Source organism: Pan paniscus, chromosome 12, assembly GCF_029289425.2.
Source record: "Pan paniscus chromosome 12, NHGRI_mPanPan1-v2.0_pri, whole genome shotgun sequence".
Classification (NCBI taxonomy): Eukaryota; Metazoa; Chordata; class Mammalia; order Primates; family Hominidae; genus Pan; species Pan paniscus.
This window is the reverse complement of record NC_073261.2, coordinates 105,829,075-105,846,469: the sequence shown is the minus strand read 5'-3', so window position 1 is coordinate 105,846,469 and position 17,395 is coordinate 105,829,075. Positions and strand designations below refer to the sequence as shown.

Below are 17,395 nucleotides of genomic sequence, written 5' to 3'. Positions count from 1 at the left end.
CTTTGTCTTTATAGAACCCTTTATAGAACCATAGAACCACCCAGAGCTTTCTTTGGCCCTCGTTCGTGCTCTGAGGATGCTCACCCAGCATCACACTCAGTGATGCCAGTCTTGCTCTAGAGATGCCTTCAGCCTGGTGGGAGGGGCCAGACCCATGTCCCACAGACACTCCTCACCTGGGCCAATGTGATCACTTACCCATGTCTGTATGGGGCACAGGCAGGAATCTCAATCCTCTTAAAAAGTGATTAGAAGAACACTCATATGAGCTTTGCTGTCCTCAGCACTCCTGCAGAAGAGCTTCATTCAAGGTCCCACAGATGTATTTGTTCACAGAGCACACTCAGTCCCAGCCTCCAACCTCTCCCTAAGGCCCACCCCTAAGGGAAGGAGCAGCCCAAATATATCCTCGCCTTTTCTCTTCTGCAAGAGAAGGCCAGGGATGAAGATGTCTCACGCCATCTAAGAAATGCTTTGCTTCCCGCATCTTTTCTAAATCGACTGTTAGAACATCCTGGGCTGTGTGCAGGGAGGCCTGCATGGGCTGAGGCCAGAAAGCTGAGCCAGGTGAGCAAGTGTTATCCCTGCGTAACAGCCAAGATGCTGACTGCTAGAATCAAGTTACAAGTCTGGTGAAACAGTGCAGGGACTGAGATACCACAGGGTCCTCTGCTATACTAAAGAGAAGAGAAATGAAAGGAAAAAAGGAAAAACAAGTTTGCTATCCTCCTTTAGGTACCATTTTATAGAGCATCTACCATATGCCAGGCAACATACTAAATGCTATATGCATGACCTCATTTTATCTCCATTAAAAAAAAAAATGAGGAGCTGGGGGACTCAGGGAGGTGAAGTCTTATGTCACAAACCTAACAAATGACAGATCTGGGATTTGAACCCAGGTCTTCATTTACTGCGTACAAGAGGAAATAGCCTTTTTGGAACAGAAGCAATGAGACACGGATGCAGGAGATAGCATGGTGGGGTTTTAAAAATAATTATTTTTACAAATTCTAAAACATCTCAAACTTCCAAAAAATCTGCAAGTACAAAGAACATTATTTTCCCCTCAACCATCTGACAGTAAACAGACATGATGCACCTCACCCCCAGATACCTCAGTGTCTCCAGTACAAACAAGGACACTCTCTTACTTCTTCCCAGTACAACCACTGAAATCAGAAAATTAACAGTGGCATCTTACTCCCAGCTAATCTTCAGACCTCATTCAAGTTGTGCAAATTGTCTCAACAATGTCTTTTATAACAAAAACATCCAATTCAGAATCAGATGTTGTATCCAATTGTCATGTCTCTTCAGTCTCCTTTAATCTGAAATTGCTTTTTTTTTTGCTCTTTTTTAAAAATTATTTTAGACATGAGGTCTCGTTTTTTGCACAGGCTGGTCTCAAACTCCTAGCCTCAAGCGATCTTCCCAGCTCATCCTCCCAAAGTGCTGGGATCACAGGTGTGAGCTACGGCACCCAGCCTGCTTGTTTTGAATATAATGTAGGATGAAGAAAAATCAAGCCTTTGGTGGTCCGTGTCTCTCCAAAGGTTGAGTGGAGAAGCGTATGGTGAGAGGCCCTTGGTGGCCATGGACATCAGGCCACACAAGCCACAGAGGGCTTGTGGAGATTCTTATGGCTGGGAACAGACTAGGAACAAACACGGGTGTGGTCAAAGCTCAATCGCTGAGCACTCGGTAACTCTGCAGGAAGTTAAAACTTTCACAAAGACCATCCATGTGGTTGACTGGGACATATAGGCAGAGGTGCTTCTGGAAAATGGATTTCTTCCACTGTTTGTCCATTTTAGTCTAATCCCTAATGAAACAGAATGAACTTCAGTCTCTTGAAATCTGATTCTTCCACCTATGAAAAAAGCAATGAGAAAGGTGGCTTTTCACTTTAAAAGAGAGACTTTGAGCCGAGTCTAACTCAGGAGAACTGCTCAAATTGTACCCTCTCTTGCCCAACACAGAGATCAGGCCAGACCAGGTCAGAAATGCTGGTAAAACATTTATTTCAAAAATTCATTTGGTTTTCAGATGATAAATAGGAATTAAGAATGAGTATCTTTCTTAGGCTCTAAAAACCAGAAATAAGACACAATTTCATACGTGCAGACTTTTGAAATATGGAGTAACATTTAAAATAACAGCTAAAAGAAAAGCTCTGAATGTTACTCTTTATTCTGGTAGGTATGATTTACCCAGTATTGTTTACATGCCTTGATTTAGTATCAGTGAGTATCTCCTGTATGCAAGGCACTCAGAGCCATGATTCCTAGCTTCTAACATCCGATTTCTAGGCCTCTCATGCAGATGCCAATAAAGGATCTGTGTACAGCCCTGTGCTTACGGCCTATGTATCTATTAGCTCTTCCCCTTGGGCTAACAGCACTCCTTGTCTGGAGCTTGGCTTTTCCCCTCTGAGAAGTCACTTGCTGTGATGTAGAAGCTATGCCAAAGCACAGTAACTCATTCAGCACTTACCAATAAGTTGGCAGCAAATCAGAGCCAAATCTTTCATCAGGGGGCTTTAGGATTTGAGCGGAGGGACATCTCATTGTCCTTAGGGAATGATAATGCCATGAGGGATTTCCTCTAGGAGAGAAAGGAATATTTCTGATCCATCATCAACTGTCACTGCAGTATGTGGTTCTCAAGATTGAGTCAATTTAGGGGAGGCAGCAATATTGTCAGCCCACTCTAGGCCAGGGAATATGTGTCTTCTCTGCCATACCTCAATGTGTCTAGAGAAGGTGAATTCACGTAACTTAATGGCTGGGTTTGGTTCATTAACAAAATAATTTCTTTCCAGCAAACGAAGTTAATGCAGAAATGGAGAGTTAATGTATGGCAATGTTTTACTGAGCAGTTTAAAAGAAGCTTTTAAAAATTATTCACTAGAAGATTTCCAGAAGAAAAGAATCATTAAGTAGCTAAGAACTCCATCCTCAATGGCTAGCACACTATTTGGCTCATTGATGGTCTTTAATGGAGTTTTAGTGCAAGAATTACAGAAGGAGCAACTGTACGTTGGCACATCCAAGCCTGCTTTGGGACAGCCCAAGTGCCTCTCCAACCTGGCTCTGGAGAGGAGGAGCCTGCAGGGAGCTTATAACCTGGCAGGCTAAGGCTCAGCATAGAACTTGCTGGTTGTCCTGTGGCAGGAGGCACAGTTGGGGTCCTTCAACAATTCTTTATCTGGTTAGCTGACCAGAGTAATGTCTGGTGAACTTTATTCTCTGTCTAGTGCAGGTACATTAGACGTCACATTGATGATCTCAGCCATTCTGTGCTAAGTTAGCCTGGGCTCATCTTCATCTTCTGTCTTACAGGAGACCCAGGTTCACTTCCTGCTCCTGGAACATGAGTGTATCCTTGTCATAATCTCATACACTTCACATATCTAACTATACTCTTAACATTCACTGATTTATTTTACATTTTCTAGTAGGTATTTCATAATTTCCTCCAGAAGAGCCTATTCTACAATGTAACTCAATTAAAATCAAGTACATGTAGATTTTTTTTTCATCTGCAAAGATCCTGCCTACCAAAATAAACCATATGGTGCCACTGGGCATCTTGTGCAAACACAAGACTCTGTGTAGATCACTGTGTTCCCTGAGTCTTGGAAAATGTATGGTTAAACCTATGGAATGTTTACTTCAGCCTATAACATGGCGAGCGGAGAGTTGGTTTGTAAGACAAAGGTTCTCACTTTCTTCATTTCTAATATCAGTCTTCAAAATTAAACATTTACCTACTAAGTCTAGTACACTGACTGCCTCCATGTACTGGCAGTGGGGGCTTGTTCCTCAGGCCAATTTACATTTTGGACAAGTCATCCTTTAGGGAGTCAGCAATCATGTCTGCCATTTCCTGGTTAAAATGGGTGATGAAAGCATGAGGTATGTTTTTCTCACAGAGTCGAATGTCTCCTTCTGGAAAATCCTTCTTAATGTCTTCATAGTATTCTTTTGGACACCAAGGATCTATAGTACCATAATAAAATGTAAGCTGAAAGACAAGACAAAAACCTTTTATTAGAAAACAGGTTCCCTTCCTGACACAGATACGACACCAGCAGCTGGCAGTGCTCTGAGGACAGCACCTATGCCTGACCCTGGGAGCTAGTCCCTAAGCTCTCTCCAGAGTGTGGCTCTCTCAAGGCAGCAAGGCTTCACGATGTACAGGAGTGCACTTAGAAGAATTTGGTGGGAAGATCCCCATGCTGGGAGGCTCTTGTGTGATAGATCCCTCATAATTCACTGAAACGACTTACCAGGAAAGTTTTGTGTACTAAGGTTGGGATGGACAGTGGAATGAAGGCCGGTGAGGATGACGAAGAGAGTTATTGAGACATAGTCACCGAATGACTAGTGACCAGTTAATAAACTTAGTTGTTTCCAAATAGCCACATGGTAGTCATATGGGATGTATTTGTTGAATGAATACAAACACAGATCAGATAGACTCAGGCTTTCCAATGTAGCTGATGAAATGTGATCAGAATCCTGAGAGAGTTTATGACATTTCTAAGAAAAGCCTCTATGTAGCCTGTATGTTGATTCAGTGGGGAAGTGGAATAATCATACTTCAATTGACAGCAAGCAGCTGAATGGAGACAGAGCCTCCTCTGTGGCATTACTAAGACCCTGAATGGATATCTACCTAAACCTGCATGTGATATATATGTATATTGCTCTAGGCTGCTGTGTTTCACTGAAAAACTGCTATGTTCTAGTTCTGTTAGTTCTAAAAATAAAGGCAACAAAGCAACATCTTATATTCAGAAGAACAGATAGTGGCAATTTCTACAAAAACCAAGAACTAAATCTTAAGGACCCTTTGACCTCTGTTATCACTGAAAGACAGAGCTATGCCTGGCTCCAGCCCCTAGTTGGCCAGCTGTAGTCACTTGCAGCTTCCCTAATATACCAAATGTGCTCCTTCATTCAGACACTGAATTGCTTACTCATTCCTTTGTTCATCAAATACAAATGGAGCACCTACTTTGTATTAGGAACCTGGAAAATAGAGATAAGACAGTCTTGGGGGAGGGGAGAAGGGGACCCCATGTATACAAGACAATTTGAGAGCTCAGGTGAGGTGCAGCTGGTCAGAAGTAGTAGGCAGGAAAGATTCCCCAGAGTTGATGCCTCAGTTGAGTCTTCAAGCTGGGGGAGCACACTCTGGGGAGAAGACCAAGCAAACCAAGCTTGAAAGAGCATGGCATGTGTGGGGAACTGGAATTCCACATGGCTGGAATATAGGGTGGTGGGAGATAAGACTGGAGAGGCAGAGAGGGATGAGGTCATGGACAGCATCTTCTATGCATGCCAAGGAGGTTGCACTTTATCCCGAAGTCCACAAGCCAAAAAAGACTGCACAATGAAGTGACATGCTCAGGTCCCTATGTCAGGAAAACCACTCTGGCCACAAGAAGAAGAAGAATTGGAGGTGATCAAGTGGTGGGGGAGGAGAGTGCGGGGAAATAGGCGTTATTGCTTACTGGATAGTTTTAGTGTATCAATTATTAAATCCATGACCTGAATATGGGACAGATGAGACTGATCTTACAAAAACAATGGCCTTTATTACAATAACATGATGCCTTAACCAATATTTAGATGGTTAGTTAAAAACACTTTATAGAGGAAAAAATTTAACATAGGACTCCAGAGAGTAAATCATGAACAAGTAAACCTCAAGTGGCAGACTTACTCTGAATTGCTTCATGGAGGTTTCCTTTTTTTGTTTGTTTAATTATACTTCAAATTCTGGGACATGTGCAGAGTGTGCAGGTTTGTTACATAGGTATACACGTGCCACGGTGGTTTGCTGTACCCATCAACCCGTCATCTACATTAGGTATTTCTCCTAATGCTATCCCTCCCCTACCCCCCATCCCCTAACAGGCCCCGGTGTGTGATGTTCCCCTCCCTGTGTCCATGTGTTCTCATTGTTCAGCTCCCACTTATGAGTGAGAACATGCCATGTCTGGTTTTCTGTTCCTGTGTCAGTTTGCTGAGAATGATGGTTTCCAGCTTCATCCATGTCCCTGCAAAGGACATGAACTCATCCTTTTTTATGACTGCATAGTATTCCAGCTTCATGGAGGTTTTCTTGGTTGTTACCTGGGGTTCCAGTTTTGCATGCTGCAGAGGACCTGCAACTTACAGATTTATCACTTAATTCATTCTTTGCATTCTCCTACTTTTCCTCACTCCAACCATTTCTGGGCATTCCAAAGCCCCTAAAGCCAGAATTCATTTTGCCATGGTTCTTAGCAGAGTAAGAACTTCTTTTGCTTCCTAGAGAAAATGAGAGCCTAGCAGTTGCCTAGTTCTTCTTCCTGGTCTCAGCTCTTTCTGTAGCTCTAAAATGCTGCAACCTCACAACCAGTGGGAGACTATTCTTTCCACTAGTAGAAAAACACGTTTCCCCAGATCTCTCAGCAACTACCCTGCTATAGCTTTGCCTTGAAATACTGTCAAGAGTACAAACTATTTGCAGGTATTAATTATCTACCAATAGTGCTGATAACATTAGGCTCTCTCTAAGCTACTCCCTATATTTACCACCAGCAATCTTTTCGATTGTATTCAGGAAATAGGATAGGGAACAGTCGCCATGCAGTTACTCAGCACTTCCTCAGAGCAGGGAACACTGCTGAGAAATCTGGAAAGTCAGACTTGGGTTCATACCCGTCAGGTCTGTTCCTCTGCTGCAGGGCATGCTCTCGCCTCAAGATCACTGGACCCTGAGAAAGCTACTCTAGGACCCTCACTCCAGTACAAGCTACAGTGTGAAGTCCTACGATAATGGCAGTCAGCTCAAAGGAAAGCCAGACAGAAAAGACCTCATCTAACACAGTCTCCTCAACAAGAAAAGCCTCACTGTATGCACCACTGTTGCTTTCTGTCTGACATTTCAAAGACTGTTTCCATGAAGAACGTACCATTTACTTTTCTGTGACGCAATTACAACTTGAAATGTTTCCAATGAGAAGTCCAGCTTGATAAGCCCTCAGCACTGAGCAAACACCATCCCCGTACATGCAGTTAAGGCAGTGATTTGAGCAGGGGTGATCAACATGGATTAAGGGACCCGACACCCACCTCAGGGTATCAAGAGACAAATATGTCCAAGTAATTATGGGGCACACACTGTCCAAGGCATGTGCTAGGAACCTCAACAAAGAGTGGTGTCAGTGTTCAAGACAGCAGAACAGTGAGAAGTCTAGACCTCCCGTATGCTTATCTGATTTTATTTCTCGATTCTCTACAATCCTTAACCGTTTGAAGTGGGCCCCATTTGGTTAAACGCCTAACTGATGATGGGGGTGGGCTCACGTTTTGTAAAATTTTGTTTTCTTTTACAAGTTCTTTTTCAGGCTATATATTCTCTAAAGGGCTTCCTATGAAAGTCTTGGCTTACAAGTAAAACACATGGTTATCTAATGCCTTTACATACACTGGCTTGAGATACTTCCTTTTCCCTATAAATTATAAATCACAGGCAATAGATCTGACCAGAGAACTCTGCACCTGCAGCCCTGAATAGGAAAATGAGAAAGTATGGAGTGTGTGGTGGCACTGGCGGGGGATGGGGGAGGAGGGGTGAAGTAGAAAGAAAGAGAAACAACTGGACACCAAAAACATAGTGGTTAACAGTGCATACTCTTTATTTATTGGTATGCAAAAATGAATTGCAATGCACCATGATGAACCAATGGGCCGAGAGCAATGGCCAGGCTCTGTGCTAAGTAAGCACTTTCTATGTATTATCTCATTGTATCCTCACAACAATACTCTAAGGAAAGTATTGTATCTATATTTTACAGAAAAGGAAATTGAGGCTTATCAAGATTAACTTGCTTATTTCAAGCAATTTTGCATTGAAGAGCTGGGCTACAAATCCACAGACAACATTCCTAACTTGTACCTTTTGCTACTACTTACAATTCCAGTAAATAGACCCGTTATAAAAACATAAAACCTGACAACTGGCAGGTCTTAAACTGGATATGAAAACTAATAGAGTGTGAGAGTTGTCAACAGGAGCTAACACAGCCACCTTTATTTTTATTTACTTTTTTATTCTGAGACAGTCTTACTCTGGGCCCAGTCTAGAGTGCAGTGGTGTGATCTCAGCTTACTGGAGCCTTGACCTCCCGAGCTCAAGTGACCTTCGCACATCAGCTTCCAGGGTAGCTGGAACCACAAGCGCATGCCACCATGCTCAGCTAATTTTTAATTTTTTTTTTGTAGAGACGAAGTCTCCCTATGTTTCCCAGGCTGGTCTCCAACTCCTGGGCTCAAGTGATCCACCCACCTCACCCTCACAAAGTACTGAAATTACAGGCATGAGCCACAGCACCCAGCCTTCCCAACTACCTTTACTGAAAGCCTTCTCACAGTCTATGTAGCTCTTCTGAGGCACTGTGTGTCATGGGGGTGATAACTGCCATGAAAGTACTGGAACTGTTAACAAAGAATCGCAGGCAATCAGCAGGATGTTTACATTCAAAGGTTTAGAAGAAAATAAATTATTTCCTGTAGTTTATTTATCCTTAGCACTTCTTTTGGAACTCATGAGAGTTGATAAAAAGTATACATTATTGAGATAGAAATTTTTCTGTTTCCAAATTGTCATGTTAAGTAACCCATTGTTTTCTATTAAGCACAAAATTTAACTTTTTTTCAGTCTAGATTTTGATTCTCCAGAACCATGCTTTGGCTTTTCCTCCTGTGTTTTCCGCAGGAAAGTGGATTTATGGTTACTATGGTCTCTGGGCTTATAGATGAACTTCCCTTTAACTGTTTAATGTGCACCTAAGGAGACAGGGCCCTCCTAAAATATCCCTGCAGGTTGCTGCAGCTTGTCCCCACATCTGTCTTTTCTTCTGTGTGTTTTTTTTTTTTCCCCACTTTTTGGGGGGTCTACAAACGGCACTGTTGGACAGTGAATTGCTGAAGCTGATAGATTAAAATGAGTTCCACCAAAAATGACTCTGATTCCATCCCATATCTGGTACTGGGCTAAGTGGCTGACATTCAGAAGTGTGTAAGATGGTCTCTGCCCTGGAACAGCTCACAGACTAGGCGAGAGAACAGGCCTGTATAAACTGGCTCTTAAATACAACAGGCAGACAGAGGTATGGACAAAGCCCTACGGGACCCCAAAGCAGGAAAACCCAAATTCTGCCCTGAGGGAGTGAACATGAACAAAGCTTTGTTTTAGTATACATTTGGAGTTGCACGCTTTTATGCATTACTAATAGAGGATTTATAGTAAGAACAAAGAAATATTAGAAGCATCTTATGATTTAGCTAATGACAAAACTCACTTTCAATGACATAGCAACATCTTAAAATAATAACAATTTTAAAAGCCACACATAAAAATCTCTATCTGAATTATCTGTCTATTCAATAGGACAGTAGGACTACAGGCATTACAGGAATAAAAGGGCTAATAAAATGTAAGTTTTGCATCTCTATATATTTTTGCATATATACATTTGTTGTTGGTGTTAACCTTATGGATAAACTGAATTTTAGAAGCTCTTTAAATCATAATTCACCACGAAGCCAAGTTTGGTACAAACGATATCTCATCAATACAACTTGAAATGTTTCCAACGAGAAATCCAGCTTGATGAGCCTTCGGCACAGACTACTTTGGGTAGTCAATTTGTGGGATGCCTGTTTTGTGATATAGTGCAGGCCTGAGCAGGGTGGTAAACGGCATTTCTGGGGGTGTCATGCTGAGGGTGAAAGGGCTTCTTATAATGTCTTCATATCACAGTGTGGTAAAATAATTGTATTTATATTATTCTAAAGTAATTTGTGAAACTACTCAAGCTCCTTATGCAGCCAGGAAGAGCGTAGTGCAGTGAGTACAGTGTTAAGACTGTACAGGTCCCTGAGCCATATCCACCTGGACTGGAATCTTGGTTCTGCCATTTATTGGTGCTGTGAGCCTGGACCAGTTACTTAGCTTCCCTGTGCCTGTTTACTCATCTGTAAAGTAAGACAGAACTAGTTACCAGTGGGCTAGTGCTGAGGACTGGAAAACAAAGTGTATCAAGTGCTTTCCACATGGTGGGCACTCTTAAAGGCTGCTCTTTACAGGTGAGGACAAAGGGAGCTCCTCGACACAGACTGGGCAATGGTGGGCTGGGTGGCGTGGGAGCTGTGCCCTGGTCAAGGAAAAAGAATCCACATGACCTTACATTAGCCTTTGAGAAAATATATTCTATTCTGATAAGTTGTTTTTGACATAGGCTCAGAAAATGTATAAGTATTAAACATTTTTTAAAATATAAAGCAAAGTTGTTTTACCATATACTTACTCATTATCTAAAAAATGTACATGTCATATTCCCCAGACATGATTGTAGAGAAAGACAGGTGGGGTAGAAGATAAGTCGCCAACCAAATAAACAGTGAAGCACATCCCTATCCTCAAGCCGCCACTAACAGTCAGTTCTTGGTGTGGATTCTGTACTTCCACTTTTATAATAAAACCTACTTTTCCTCATAAAGGAGACCTGGAGCCTAAGCTATAGTGCTCTTTGGCTATCCTTGGTTGAGCATCTTCCAAATGAAGAAAGGCACCGACATTCTGGGAGTTACTTTTCTTCCTGGTGAGCTCACAGGGTGAGCCTGTGGGTTCTTGCAGCAGTGAAGGTAATGCCCACCGCTTTTCTGAGCAATGCAAGGCTTTCTGTTAGCACTTCATCAACAGCTGTAGCTCCCTGGCAGCTTACGCTGCATGGCAGGGCAACCAGGAAGCCAGCACTAGAGACAGTGACCAAAGAGGAGTGACACAGATTCTCAGAGAGATCTATCTTCTCGGCCTTTCTTCCAGAGGTCTAAGAAAAATATGTCATTCCTGCTTTCTCCAGGTTTTCTTTCCTTCTTTGAAATAATTCGCACAGAGCAGGTTTTCTGCTTGTTTCATTGTTTGTGAAGAAAGCAAAAGGTCAGATATAAAGCAGTCGGTTGAATACCAAGGGATCAAATTAGTACCTACACATATAGGCCCCCTACTTCCCAGCTAGGGCCCCCTACCCTACCTTTATTTCCTGTTTTCATCCCCTTGAAGCTTTCCCGGGCTCGGGATATAAACTGTTAGGTCCTCCAATGCATGACCATTTCTGGGGAGAGTCCAGACAGTCTGGATGACAGCAGCAGGCTTCCACTTCTCCCCTCCCCTCAGAGTCAAAGACATGTAAGCCCCAATCTTGCGATGTTAAAGGAAACCGATTCTGTGATATAAGCATCTCCTTTCAGTTACTTAAAAAATCTTATCCCTGTCGGGGACACAGGCAGCTGCAAAGTGTCAACATTTCACTGCAGTCTTTCTGAGCCTCTGTTTTTAGGAACTTGCAGAATTGCTAAAGAAAGGGAGATGGTTTAGGGACTTCAGTTTTTCCAGTTACCTTGTTTCCTCTCTTCTGTTTATTCCTAACTGGCTCAACTACCGTTCTTGAGAAAATGAGAACTGAAATCTCCAAAGATTTTTAAAAAGTGGCTGAGGATGGAGGTGAAAACACAAATGCTTCCGGCCCACGAACCCTGCTTCTCTCTGCAGGCACAGAGGGGAGCGGTGGGAATGGGAGTGCCAAAGGAGGAGTAGGTCCTATGGGGCACTGTGTGGCTCACTCTCCAGTAGCTGGAACAACCATCTGTGTATACAGTGGTGTGCAGAGCAGCACTCTCCTTTCTGTGTGGCTAACATGTAAAGGGCCAGGATCCTCTCCCTCCCACATACAAGCCATGAGGCCATCAAGTGACTGGCTTGTCTCTTTCTCACGTGAGACTGCACTGAGATGCTAACCCAGGGCCTCTGCTTTCCTCTGGTGAGGCCCTCTGGCAAAGTAAGAGGCCCTGAGCGCCAGTCTCCTTCTGTGTTTCTGTCTTTCCCTGGATCTGTGCCCCAAGAAGGGGGCAAATGTACTGGAATGGTTTTACTCAACTAACTGAGAGAAAGGCTAAGTCCAGTTCATCAGACTTCTCTGGACTAGAATAATGGGCCCAAGCCTTGGTAAAAATCAAGTACTATTGTGTTTTCCCCTCATTATGGTTCCTATACAACAGCTCCTTGAGGCATCTTATGGGGAGTGGTGGCTGTTATTTAGAATGGCATTGGGCATTCCGGGGTCTCTTGGCCACATACTCAGCATCACTAATACCTTTCATTAACACAATGAAAGTATCTGAAAAGGGGATGTGAGAAGAGGAACAGTTAGGCAAATAGTCTTTTTAAAGTGCTTAGAAGCATAACTAGGCTATAACTAACTTTGTAATAGTAATAAAAACATTTATTGAATGCTTAGTGCATTCCAGACACTCTTTCTTTTTTTTTTTTGAGACGGAGTCTCGCTCTGTTGCCCAGGCTGGAGTGCAGTAGCATGATCTTGGCTCACTGCAACCTCCCCCTCCTGGGTTCAAGCAATTCTGCCTCAGCCTCCCGAGTAGCTGGGACTATAGGCATGCACCACCATGCCCGGCTAATATTTGTATTTTTAGTGGAGACGGGGTTTCACCATGTTGGCCAGGCTGGTCTCGAACTCCTGACCTCATGATCCACCCGCCTCGGCCTCCCAAAGTGCTGGGATTACAGGCGTGAGCCACCGTGCCCGGTGGAGATACTCTTATAAGGTCTGAATTACAAGGTATGAATTATAGCATATTTTTGGAATAGCTGTATGAGGCTAGATACTATTATTAACCATTTTATTGATGAATAAAGGAGGCACAGTGAGGTCCGGTAACTTAAGCAGGGTCATGAACAAGGGTGGATTTGGTGTTTGAAGCTTGGCTGAGACTCTGGGAGCCCAGCTCTCCAGCACGTTTGCCTCCCCTCAGTCACCAGGCTCCACTGCAGAACCCCAGGGTGTGCTAACACAATTGCCCAAATAAAGCTTTCAAGGTCATAATATTGAGATAAAAACAAACCTATCTATTTTCAGGATGATTATGACATTCTGGACAGGCTTCAAATTAAACAGGCAGAACTAACACAATCCGTTTCAGAATACCGAGGCTTGGCGGAAAGGCAGGCCTGGTGAGCTGGTCCAGGGAGCATTTCCTATGCTGCAGCAGGCAGGACATGTGCATGTCAGAAGGATTTGCATGCCCCGATCTGCAAACAACTGCACAAGGTTTGCTCCCAAAGGCAACACACACCTTTGGGCTAAGGCAGGCTAAGAAGGATGGGGAGAGAGCAACAGCAGAGGAGTTCCTGTTCTTGAGGACACTTGCCCCTTTCCCAAGCCACACTGTAGCCCTGGCCTGGCCCTCTGGGGGCAGGGGCAGCACCACCTTACAGGCAGCCCCCCTACCACTGCCTAACTTCATCTGAAAGCTGCACTTCATGTGTTCTCTTTGGAGCAATTTCAGATTCCTACTTACTGACAGTGATGCTCAGATTCAGTCTGGCAGTAGCACACACCAGCTGTTTCCATAAGCCTGGGCCAAACGTGGTCATGGCAGTTTAGAATTCCCCCCCTAAGTGGGTTTGAAATGAAAACTTCAAGTTTATAAACCAAACATGAGTTCACTTTTCAATGAATGAGACATGCATCCCTTATGGCTTAGAACAGTGACAGAACAAGGGAGTGCTGACCTCTTATTTGCCTCTGACACACCAGGTGCCTCATAAAACAGAGAATACTCCAGAGGTTTCCAGACAAACTGGGATTGGGGTGGCGAAAATGCACAGTTGATTCTCTTCCCTTGGTTTATTTCATCCTGGTTCTCATTCCCACCCTTCTTACCTCCCATCTTATTCATTCAGTGGCTCCTCGTCTTCCTCCCAACCCTTAAGCTGGGTTCCCCAGTGATCAATCATTAGAAGTCTTCTCTCCTTATTCTGTATACTTCTTTAGGCTGCTATTACCCATGCTCTTGGCTTTAACTACAGCCTCATCACTCCCCAACCAAAAGTCAGCCTCAAATACCTTTCTAAGCTTTACACCCATACATCCAGGGCCTGCCAGACACGGATCCACTTGCATGTCCCACTGGCGTCTCAAATACAAGTACCAAAATGAACCACTTGTTCAGCCATCTCCCATAACTTGCTGCTGCTTCTCTTCCCATATTCCCTGTCTTATTACCAAGTCCAGATACAAAGAAATAATCTTAGATTCCTCCATCTCCATTCCCCAATATCCTGTTAGTACTCAGTACCTTTGATTCTATCTCCTAAATCTTTCCATCTTCAATCCCAATGCCTTAGTTCTTATAAAAGCTTTGTAAACAGGCTCCCCAACTCATATTTCATCCTTTTCTAGTATTATACCACACATTTGCCCTCAAAATAATCCCTCTCATTTGTTAATCTCACCAAATTCCTAGGGCTAACTGATATGAACTGGTGCCCCTGAACTGGCTGTTCATAGCTGGCATACATTCTGATTGGTCAATCCCTATATCACATGGTTGTCAAATGTTTTGACTGTCACCCTGTTACCCCCATGCTTAGACCCTTCAATAGCTCCCCAAAACAGTCTCTTCAGTGTGGCATATCATGACTTTTTGTTCTCAGGCCAGTGCCTAAGCCACAACATCATGCTACCTAACCTTTTCTAGTTTCTCTAACGCAGGGCTTCTTTGCTTGCGGTGTACAGGTCCAGAGGTTTGGAGAAGGGGTTATGTAAACTTGGGAAAAATTTACATGTTTACTTTTATTGATCTCTAACCAAAATTTAGTATTTCTTTCAATTAGGAATACAGGCAACAAGCTACAATATTAGTAATGCCTATATTTTGTCATCTATAAAAATGATAAGTATTTTTAAATCACACTAACTTGCTCAAGGTAACTAAAACATTATACTTATCATTACAAATTAAAAAAAAAATTCTGACTGCTATTATATCTCATTATCCAACAACTTCTTTCTTTTGTAATCTTGTGTATTTTATGCACTTAAGAACATCATTGTGAGTAGAATCCAAAAGCTTTATGAGACAGCGAAAGAGATGCATGGCACAAAAAAGGTTTAGAATCCACACTCTAGTTAATGGCGTCCCCATCTATCCATCTGTCTAGCACATATTTACTGACTGTTTACCAGGTATGAATTATGCTAGGCCCTAGGGGATATTAAGATGAAGAAGGCACAGCTCCTTACCTCAACGTGGGGAAAGGTGAAGGTTGATTGTTTAAATACTGTGTGATAAATGCAATATAACTTTACATAGGGGAGTAACATCTAACCAAAACCAAGGACTGGGAAGGCCTCTTGGGGATGACACTAGACAAGCAGGATTTAGTCAAATGACAAAATAACCTATAGGCCGGGCGCAGTGGCTCATGCCTGTAATCCCAGCACCTTGGGAGGCTGAGGCGGGTAAATCACAAGGTCAGGAGTTTGAGACCAGCCTGACCAACATGGTGAAACCCTGTCTCTAGTAAAAATTAGCTGGGTATGGTGGCGGGTACCTGTAATCCCAGCTACTCGGGAGGCTGAGGCAAGAAAATCGCTTGAACCCGGGAAGTGGAGGTTGCAGTGAGCCGAGATCGTGCCACTGCACTCTAGCCTGGGCAACAGTGCAAGACTCTGTCTCAAAAAAACAAAAAAAGGAAAAAGAAATAACCTATGATGCCATAAACCATGGTATATTCCTTTGGAAACAACCATGAGTCTGTTATATTTGCTCCAGGAAAGAAAAATTATTTTAATAAAATAAATTACTTTATGTCCAATACTGTGTATAAAGTCACTGGACCTCAGAAGGAGGATAATCAGCTCAACAGATCTTTTAGAGCTAAAAATGCCCATTTTCCTCAAGCATATAAAAAGCTCTCTTCTTGTGTCAAATGGAAATCCAGTGGTAGAAAATTTGGATTTAGAACCAAAGCCTGTAGATTATGGTATGATAGTTCTCTTGGGGAGGAGAAAGAAGTAGAAAGCTGTCTGCATGATACAGTAGAAAGCTTATTTTTAGACTAACTTTCCTGTGGCATTCTGGCTGGATGGCACAAAGATATATTTTTCAGAACTATTTTTAGTTGAATAGCTGAGATACAGGAAATGATTTTTCAACAAAATGTGTGGCTCGATGACTATTCGCACTGGACAGTCCTGGATAGTTCTGAAGTTTCTGAACGCCTTTGTTTGGGTGGAAATGGGAAAGAGTATCCTCGATTAAGATACCTAAATAGGAATATTTCTAATCCCGGGCATTGGTTTTAGTTTGACCAGTTATCGGGGGTGTTTGGAAGGCAGGAGGCAATGCCCACTATCTTCCTAGAACTATGTGCACTTTTAAGTTTCCTTATTTTCTCAAGCAGACTGGGACATATGTTGATTCAACTTCTACCAATATTAAGTTACAGCATGTTTCCTCTTTTTATTACAGAAACAAAAAGTTGCAATAAACTTCCTGTCTCTCTGTACCTAGTTTCACTTAGGAGCTGTAATTGTATTATTCTAGTGGAGAGCTTGAATTTTGCTGGTAGAAAGGATAATGAATTAACTGCAAGGTAGTTTTGCATGATTAAATGAAACAATGCTTTGTTTCCCCATATTCTAGAAGTATATTTAATGCTATCTCAAAAACAAAACTATTGCCTGGAGTTGAAAAAGTTTATTCCTGTGACTGTGTGTTAATACTAACCTTGAAATGTCTACCATTTACCATTACACCCCTGTATTTCCCCATAAAATTTCAGTAAACTTACAGTCCTGACATAATTACCATGAACAGCCCTCTATCTGGGAATGATTACACTTGCATATGGATTTCACTTGGGACAGGAATAAGTTAGCACCTTTCTTTGACCTTTTTCTGAGCACAACACACAAGCTGAATCCAGAAATGATGAGTATTTTACAGCAGCTGGCTTCCACAGGTGGTAAGGCAGGCTCTGACACATGATGGGTCTAGTTGTTCAGCAAGTGTGAATTTTGGAAGTGAGCATCTGCCAGTCTTATTATTAACTGAGAGTTGAGCTGTTTTTATGAACTCCCAACCTGGAAGAACTTAAATGCATTTTTGAAACAGATTCACTTATAGTTTAAATGAAAAATAAAATACTGTTTTTCTTATATTTTCACATCGCTCAATGACTGGAAGTAGCTGAAAGTCCTGGAGAGGGGGCCCTCCTGAGGCCCCAGCACTCTCCCTTCAGCTAGTGAGGGCTTCCTTCTCATTTCCAAATTTCAATCTCTAGCCAATTGCTATTTCAGAAATATGATGACCACTACGGCCATGAGACAAAAACACACTGGCATTTTCAAAAGTCCTCTCCGGGTGAGTATTTTCAATATTCTAAAAAAAAAATTTTAAGAACATATACACTTCTTGTTTTAAGATAACTGTATTGGGAGGTTATGGAATTAAGAATTAACAATGTA

General features: G+C 42.5%; 1 protein-coding gene across 11 annotated transcripts in view; it reads right to left on the bottom strand.

Annotated features, from left to right (window-relative positions):
• Nucleotides 1-979: 979 nt before the first annotated feature.
• Nucleotides 980-17,395, bottom strand: part of LDAH (lipid droplet associated hydrolase) — a 142,184-nt gene continuing 125,768 nt past the window's right edge. For 2 of the 11 annotated variants that reach the window (XR_001337811.4, XM_014343784.4), the window contains one exon: nucleotides 7,679-10,040. Coding sequence is in view for 3 of the 11 variants with exons in the window: in XM_014343784.4 (XP_014199270.1) it covers nucleotides 10,014-10,040 (27 nt within the window). In the remaining 8 variants the exon portion in view is untranslated. Of the gene's footprint in view, nucleotides 1,874-2,007; nucleotides 4,030-7,678; nucleotides 10,971-17,395 lie in introns of those variants that run through there. The other 9 variants (XR_004669735.3, XR_010109214.1, XR_001337810.4 and 6 more) reach the window with 9 other exon arrangements.